The 8,760-nt window shown below is 55.2% G+C and overlaps 1 protein-coding gene across 1 annotated transcript; it reads left to right on the forward strand.

Annotated features, from left to right (window-relative positions):
• Positions 1-5,933: 5,933 nt before the first annotated feature.
• POU3F2 (POU class 3 homeobox 2) lies at positions 5,934-7,366 on the forward strand (the record flags this gene model as incomplete). The annotated part of the gene is made up of 1 exon (XM_079939375.1): positions 5,934-7,366. The coding sequence occupies one exon, from the start codon at positions 5,934-5,936 to the stop codon at positions 7,245-7,247; it is 1,314 nt and encodes a 437-aa protein (XP_079795501.1). The 3' UTR covers positions 7,248-7,366.
• Between the last annotated feature and the right edge of the window lie 1,394 nt (positions 7,367-8,760).

Raw genomic sequence — 8,760 nt, forward strand, 5'->3', positions numbered from 1 at the left:
TAAGTGCACTCTTAACACTTATTAGGGATTTGCATTCGTGCTCTGTTGAACCAGAATAAGAAAAATGAAGTCCGACCTCAACTAAATGCATCTTTGTTTCCCCCAGTGATGGAAACCCAGCCCTAGACCTTGGACAGAGTACTCGGGAAATACGCCCTCCCCCACCAACCCCGCGCCTGTGCGCAAGTTGTGTGTGAGTCCTCTTGCCCCTTGCCTTCCGATTCTCAGATTGTCCCAGAGGATAAGAAAGGGAAGGGATAGTGGCAAGAACTTCATCTCGGTACATCTCCAAAAGCTTTAGAGCTGAGGAGGTTTCTGCTGAAATCACTTTTATTTATCAAAGAGTTGTCATTTCCTCCTGGTGGCCATCCATCTGCTTTAGGGCAAGGGATGGGGGTGGGAAACACCTTCTTCGGGCTCCACTGTTAGGAAGTCATTTAACTGACAGTCCTTTGAAAACGAAATTTCCGAAAGGGAACTAGGAGCCACCAATCCCCTCGTGTTCTGTTCCTGATATTTCAACATAAACAAGCTGCATTAACTCCAAATAGAATTTGTCTTGCACACTGAAGGAATGTGTCCTTTATGCTTTCTCCCCCGTAAGGCCTCAAATTCACCACTCAGAATTTAGCAGGCTTCCTTTGGTAAATTACCCAAAGTAACCCCTGAAACAGCTAGACTGCCAGGGTAATGTGGTTTTAGAAGTCTTTAAGCCATGCCTGTCTATAAAATATTCACTTGTGGACTACCGAGGGGGTATCATTTTTAATGATGAGATTCAGAACTGGAAGAAAAGGAGAAAGAGGTTAATATCCATGAATTCAAGTAATTTCATTTCAAAACACTGAACTTAGAACATTACATCTCACTGGTTTACACAGTAGTGAAGATAAAATAGAATCATCCGTATGTGAGGCATGGACAAACACGGAGTTGCCAAGAATATGAAGAATGGGAGTTTCAACTTTCAGAAAACTTTTCCTTCTTCAAGACCGTTTATGACATGGAGACAGATGCACATTTAGAAACTTGTAAAATGTATGTATAGATAGTAACATATAAATCTATGTGAGATTTTTTTAATTGAGGAGACATTGTGCTCCTACATAATTAAAGATATTAATTTCTGTCCTTTTTTTAAGGTAAATGTTTACTGCTTCTCTCACGAGAACTGGCACCTTGGAAATGCGTTTTCCTCGCTCCTTATAAATGCATCCCCAAGCCTGCAATTCTTTGAGCTTTAAGGAGGTTTTCATTAAAGGAGCTAGCTGCCTCTTTGTGTGGACTGTATAAAGCTGCAGCTCTGACGTGGGAACCTCAGTTTTGACATTCTGTAGGCCCTTAGCAAAGAAGTTCCATTACGTGCGAAGCTCAAACAGCTCCTGGGGACTAGCAGAAGAGCAGAAAGCACAGGAATGAATGACTGAGACAAGGGAGGAAGAAGAGGAGAGGAAAAGGAAGAGAAAGAGAATGGATTCACAGAATCCTCCTCCAAGGTGGATACGTTAAAAAGGAAGTCCCAGTAGGCAATTTTACCCAAGTTTAAACCAGCTGCCACCTCCTAAGAAAATGTCCTTCGTTTCCTGATTTCTGTTATCATAAAACTACATCAATAAGAAATAAATTAAGATCAAACGAATACCATCTCACCTCTATTTTAATAACTGTGTCCTTTCAGCTCCATGTATGGGAGTGATTATGGTGGTTTTTCTGCCAAGTCCTGGTATAGAGAAACACAATAAATGATATTTTACATACGGTGTGAGTGTTTACCAGATGAACCAAGTTAATAGAGTTCAGGTTACGGTGCATAGGGTGATACCATTACTGTTACTCAGGTGAAGACTTTGGGGGCCTCAGGTCAAGGTGCTGGGCACTACCAAGACGCAGGCCCGGCTCACTCTTTCGAGAGGTGTGACAATGTGGGGATAAATATCGGTCTTTGGGGTTTAGCTCGGATTCGCTGAGTCGTTTCTCTCCAGGCAGTACAGGAGGGAGTCCGCACCAATTCCTTAGACTCGTCCAGGTCAGGGTACCGACTCAGTAGAGCACTTGCTGGGACATAGGGCAAGGGGATGGGCTGGCGCACTTGCCAGGATCTCCTCTCAGGGCGCCTGGAGCTTGTTCTCGAGGAGGGGGCCCAGGGGACCCCGCAGTCGGCCCCGGAGGCTGCGAGGCCCGCGTGAACCGCCTGCTCAGCCTTTGTCCTAGCCAATGATCTCGGGGAGCTGTACTGGAGTGAGGTAGATATCAAGACACCTTGTCAGTTCAAAGCATTTTTAGGGTTGTTTGAAATCCTCTGCTCGTCAACGTAAGCAGCCTCTGTATTTGAACAGTTGCTTTGAACAGTGAAAGGGAATGAGCTGAATCGAAACCTGGAGGTGTCTCCCCGAGACACCTTCAACATGCTTTTATGAGGGTGGAGAAAGGCAGGCAGACGTGCGGACTCTGCTCCAGCGGGGTCAGCTGCAAAGAAAGGCGCCCACGATGGGGGGAGAAAGGTAAGGGAGGACCGAGAAGCCCCCATCTGGGGCTGAAACCTCAAAGAGCCCAGGTTCTCGGAGCCCCGGGGAGGGGCACCGCCGGAAGGCAGACTGGAAGCCGAGGCTACTCAGGACCCGGCGTTCGCGCCAACCGGGCCTCCGGCGACAGCCGGGGAGGCGGGAGTGGCGCGGGGGGGGCTGGGTACCCAGAGCTACTGTGAGCGCCCAGCCCAGCCCAGCCGGCCCGGCGATTGGCCCGGCTCCGGGGGTGGGGGTGAGATGCAGAGGCTGAGGCCCAGGAGTAGGGCATTGCTTTGTGTACTCCCCGGGATTTACTGGGTGTATTAATCCGGTAGAACCACCCGGCTTACCCTGTTGGGAACGTTTCGGCTCCGTCGCCTGCCAGCGAAATGAGGCGGGGGTGGGGGTGGAGTGGAGACCCGGGACGTCAGCGTGGCATGGATCTCCGAGCAGTAATCGCCAGTGAAGTCCCATTGCAGACAGGAAGTTGGGATGTACACGTGCAGCCTATTCTTGCTCCCCTACCCAACACCCCAGCGCCCAAAGCCCGAGACTGGGGAAAGGGAGGCAGAAGGAGAGGAGGGAGGGGGACTTTTAAACTGTCTCTGAGTCAGGCCGCCTCGGTTCCCTCGGAGATTGGAAACCTTTTTCTTCCCTCGAGTGTTTCACCCCACCGGCTGCAAAGGGCCTTGTCCCTTGAGAAATGAGAAATCAAATCCAGAGAAAAGCAGACACCTGCCCCGGAAGGGGGAGGGTGGCGAGCTGTTCAGCGCCCGGACGCGGCCCTTCCCGGCGGCTGGATCCTTCCATCTGTGGGAGCTCTGAGTTCTCCCAGCCGGGAGGCGGGGAAGGAGGGCCGCCGGGGGCAGGGGGTGAGAAGAGGCGCGGCGGGCCGGGCGGGACGCGGCTGGCGAGCGGCCTGTGCGCTCCCAAAGCCCCGGGAGAGCCAAGCGCCCAGCGCTGGGGACTCGGAACTGCTGCGGAGGGAGGCGGTCCTGCCCTCCGCCCATCCCCTTCACTCTCAGCCGGAAAGCCGCGGGCGCCAGCCGCCGAGTCTGCGCGCTCCGAGGCTTGGACTTTTTCATTTTTTCGTAGCCCTGCAAAGTTACGGGATTCCTAGCAGCCCCCAGGCGAGCGGCCGGAGTGGCTCCGCGCTTGCGCGGGAACCCAGCGCCACAAGGTGTGTGTCCTCGCCTCGCCGCGCGGGTGCGCGCGTGGGGGGATGCAGGTCCGTTCCGTTGGCCGCCTGTGGGCTCGCCCCTCCCCTAACGATTTCTCTCTCTTCCACACACACGCTCGTAAACAGAGGGCACGTGGAAATTCTCAGCCAAAGCGCCTTGCCCGGGCGGGTGCTCAACGTGGTGATTTATAAACAGCTCAGCCACTCCCCAAAGACCTCCGCTCCTCGTTAGTCATGATGAATTCTCTGGCCCGTTCCACTTTGCTGTCTAGATTAAGATGCTCGGAGGCCCCAAACTGCTCCCCTTGAGCGTTGATTTGGCTTCCCTCACAAACTCACGACCACCGGCAGCGCCAGCGCTAGGGCTACAACGCGCGAGGCCGAGGGTGAGAGGTGGGGACGCAACTCACTTTCCCTGTGGTTTTTTGTTTGTTTCCCTTCCCGGCAGCAACTTCTGATTCGTTTTGCAGTATCCGTCCGGTACACTCGGGCCTGCGTGGTGGTTCCGCTGCTCCAGCATGGGTCCGCGCCCGGGTCTCTGCTACCCGGCTAGCAGGCTCCGAAACCCGCGGCAGGCACCTGCTCCCGGCGGCTACGGCACTGACGGCGCGACGCGCTCGCGCTGGGAAGAGCTGGGCAGCCAGGGCAGGGTCCCGCAATCTCGCTCTGGAGTTCACGGCTGAAGGCTAAGCACGGAGCTTCGCCAGTGAGCGCCTGGGAGCTGAGTTAGACCAACCCACCAGCTGGCGTCCGCCGAAGTTTAGGATCAGGAAGTTTCCCCTAGTACTGCCCATTTTTCTTCACACGCTCTTCCTCCCTTTCGAAGCAGCTAACGGAAAAGTTGCATCCAAAAGCTCCAGGAGCACGAGGAAGCGCTCACGCAGTCCCCGCGGTTCCGCTTCCTGGAGCCGCCCTTGGTGCCTCCCCCGCACCCGGAGGCCGAACACCCCCTTGCCAGGCACTCCTGTAGCCTGGCACAGGGCGAAGGTCTACCGGCTCAGGGTCCTAGTTTCCTAAACCAAAAACTGTGCGCGCGCCCCAGTGTTTGAATGTGTCAGAGACTTTCAGAGTTTTGTTTTCAGTCCAGACCGCTGCGCTGTCAGAGCAGGCAACTCCTCTCCTGGACAGGAGTCTCTTACAAGCCGAGGCACGGGCTGAGCCTGCCTCTCGTGGGGTACTCATCCCGAGGGGCTGGAAGACATTTGGGCCTGGAACCTAAAAGGAAGACATCCTACGCTAGCGGCGGGGTGGAGGGGAAGAAGAGGACCTTTATTGGGGCAAAAGTGTCCGCACACCCTGGAGCAAGAAGCTCATGGGCACTGAAATTCTAACTGTGGGGGAAAGGAGACTTCAACAGTGGGTCTAGTCTGACTTCTGGCTCTAGATATGAGACGTTGGCATGTGTGTGTGTGTGTGTGTGTGTGTGTGTGTGTGTGTCCCAAGGTGAAAAAAAATCGGACTCCCCATGGCTTGTTGGGACTCAGCCTTTCTCTTCCTCCTTCTTCACCCCCCTCTCCCGCCCTATTGGGAGGAGAAGGTGGACAGACACCCCCCTCCCCTTCGCCACCCAAGTCTTGCAAGTGTCTGTGGTCGATAGATGGCTGGGGCGCCCCCCTCCTCCACCGGGACCGCCCGGCGCGTCTGCTTGGGAGACAGATGGGGGGCGGGCCCATCCGAGGGGCGGAGGAGGCCGGGGGTGGGGGAGAAGGGGAGGTGAGAACTCTGAGATTCTGAATTGGGTGGAGAGGGGGGACCAGAGGAGGGCTAAGAGGACTCCGCGCCCGAGGGGGAGGAGGAGGGGACAGCTCTGCGCCAATCAGTGGCGCCGGCCTGGGAGGTTGCTAGCGGTATCCACGTAAATCAAAGGGCGCGGAGCCAATGGGAGGGGGCGGAGGGGGCGGGGCCCAGGCGCGTGCCGCTGCGAGCTGGCGCTGCCAAGAGAGCGGGAGAGAGCTGGAGAGAGCAGGGAGAGGGGGGGAGCGCGGAGCTAGTCAGAGAGTGAGAGAGAGCAAGGAGGGAGAGGAGGAGAAAGAGAGCGAGGGCGGGCGGGAGGCGGCGGCGGCGGCGGCGGCGGCGGCAGCAGTAATAGCAGGAGCAGCAACAGAAGGCGTCGGAGCGGGCGTCGGAGCTGCCCGCTGGGGAGAGAGGAGAGAGACAGAGAGCTAGCGAGGAGAGGAGCCCGAGGCGAAAAAGTAACTGTCAAATGCGCGGCTCCTTTAACCAGAGCGCTCAGTCCGGCTCTGAGAGTCATGGCGACCGCAGCGTCTAACCACTACAGCCTGCTCACCTCCAGCGCCTCCATCGTGCACGCCGAGCCGCCGGGCGGCATGCAGCAGGGCGCGGGGGGCTACCGCGAGGCGCAGAGCCTGGTGCAGGGCGACTACGGCGCGCTGCAGAGCAACGGGCACCCGCTCAGCCACGCTCACCAGTGGATCACCGCGCTGTCCCACGGCGGCGGCGGCGGGGGCGGTGGCGGCGGCGGCGGGGGCGGGGGTGGCGGCGGGGGCGGCGGCGACGGCTCCCCGTGGTCCACCAGCCCCTTGGGCCAGCCGGACATCAAGCCCTCGGTGGTGGTACAGCAGGGCGGCCGCGGCGACGAGCTGCACGGGCCGGGCGCCCTGCAGCAGCAGCAACAGCAGCAGCAGCAGCAGCAGCAGCAACAGCAGCAGCAGCAGCAGCGGCCGCCGCATCTGGTGCACCACGCTGCCAACCACCACCCGGGGCCCGGGGCATGGCGGAGCGCGGCGGCTGCGGCGCACCTCCCGCCCTCCATGGGAGCGTCCAACGGCGGCTTGCTCTACTCGCAGCCCAGCTTCACGGTGAACGGTATGCTGGGCGCCGGCGGGCAGCCGGCCGGGCTGCACCACCACGGCCTGCGGGACGCGCACGACGAGCCGCACCACGCTGATCACCACCCGCACCCGCACTCGCACCCGCACCAGCAGCCGCCGCCCCCGCCGCCCCCGCAGGGCCCTCCGGGCCACCCCGGCGCGCACCATGACCCGCACTCGGATGAGGACACGCCGACCTCGGACGACCTGGAGCAGTTCGCCAAGCAGTTCAAGCAGCGGCGGATCAAACTGGGATTTACCCAAGCGGACGTGGGGCTGGCGCTGGGCACCCTGTACGGCAACGTGTTCTCGCAGACCACCATCTGCAGGTTTGAGGCCCTGCAGCTGAGCTTCAAGAACATGTGCAAGCTGAAGCCTTTGTTGAACAAGTGGTTGGAGGAGGCGGACTCGTCCTCGGGCAGCCCCACGAGCATAGACAAGATCGCAGCGCAGGGGCGCAAGAGGAAAAAGCGGACCTCCATCGAGGTGAGCGTCAAGGGGGCTCTGGAGAGCCATTTCCTCAAATGCCCCAAGCCCTCGGCCCAGGAGATCACCTCCCTCGCGGACAGCTTACAGCTGGAGAAGGAGGTGGTGAGAGTTTGGTTTTGTAACAGGAGACAGAAAGAGAAAAGGATGACCCCTCCCGGAGGGACTCTGCCGGGCGCCGAGGATGTGTACGGGGGGAGTAGGGACACGCCACCACACCACGGGGTACAAACACCCGTCCAGTGAACTCGAGCGGGGGGGAGGGGCAGAGCGCGGGGCTCCCCTCCCCTTCGGTCCGCGACCCTTTCCCGGCCCCCTTGTTCCCTCTCTAACTTCTGATTGTTCTTTTCTTTTTAATTATTATTTCCCCGTACCTTAAAAAAAAAAATAAGGAAAACAACTAAGGCACTGGACTATCCTTTAAACGGTAGCAGGTGTAATGATATGTTTTGACCTTTACAGGCTAGTACCCAGTCAATGGAGTGGAGTGTCTCATAGAGAGAGTGAGAAGAGAATGTGTGTGTGTGTGTGTGTGTGTGTGTGTGTGTGTGTGTGTGAGAGAGAGAGAGAGAGAGAGAGAGAGAGAGAGAGAGAGAGAGATGGCTAGCACTGAGTTAAATACCTGGCAAAACTAAATAAATTACCAAAAAGACAAAAAAATCTACCAAACCGTGATAAACACAAAACACAGCTCCTGACGCTTGGAGTTGGCACATGCTGCAGTGTTTATTTAATGTGGATCCCCATCAGGAAAGAGGGAAAAATACACACGTCCTTTGATGTAGGCAAAACTTAACCACATAAATTTGCACTGCAAGAAAATTGAAGTTTACATGAACAAATTCACAAACATGTTTTTCTTTCTCCCAGCGTTAATTTTGAAGTTGCCGGGTTTGGTTTGGTTGTTTGGTTTGGTTTGGTTTGGTTTGGTTTTTATTCCTCGGAGAGAGTTGAAGCCAGCTTTTGGCCACGCTCCATCTCTAATGTTCTTGTGTTGCCCCTCTCGTTATTCTTACTGTTTGTGAACTTTGATTACCTTCAGATTCCCCCCTCCTTACATTGGTATAACGTTTATTTGCTCCTTTTACCAAAGCAAACCGATTGACTTCATACAAAATAAATAATTCTCTGCTTTCAGGAAATGTGCATGGTCTACCCGCTTTATCCAAGGCAAGAATTCTGTTTGGAATACAAAAATGAAAGTGAAGCATTGGTTTTTTTTACCAGCCACAAAGTAAACTTCATTTTCAGGCAGTGTTTCTGGGGCAGGTTGAGGAGGGAAGAAAAAGAAAAATCGATAGTGAGTGACTGATTGCTTCATTTTATCAGGCGGGCCCATTGTGAAAGAGCTCAGAGGAGATGTGGAGGTTAAATATATTTCCAGAGTTGTCCAACAGAAGGACAGTGGCACTTCGAAGAGAACTAGGGAAATATATATCGTCAGACACCCCTGTACAGTTCTCTGCCTTCGGTTTTAATAACTTAATTATGAGGAATTATTTGTGCTGACAGCAGCAGTTAAACTTTGTTCCTCTAATAGCTTTTGTTTTTTAACATAAAGAAAATAATCTGGGAACTTAATGGTGTATCCATAGACTGTGATTCTTAGCACACAGATACCCATATGCATACAGAGAATATCTCCACTCTAGGCTGACTTTGTCTTCACTAGCTCATTTGTTTATCAAATCATATATAAGGTCCCACACCCTCTTCTTCTGTAATTTATGACAGAAAAATACCAGTTTGACTTGGAGAG

This window comes from Stenella coeruleoalba (genome assembly GCF_951394435.1).
Source record: "Stenella coeruleoalba genome assembly, chromosome: 12".
Taxonomy (NCBI): Eukaryota; Metazoa; Chordata; class Mammalia; order Artiodactyla; family Delphinidae; genus Stenella; species Stenella coeruleoalba.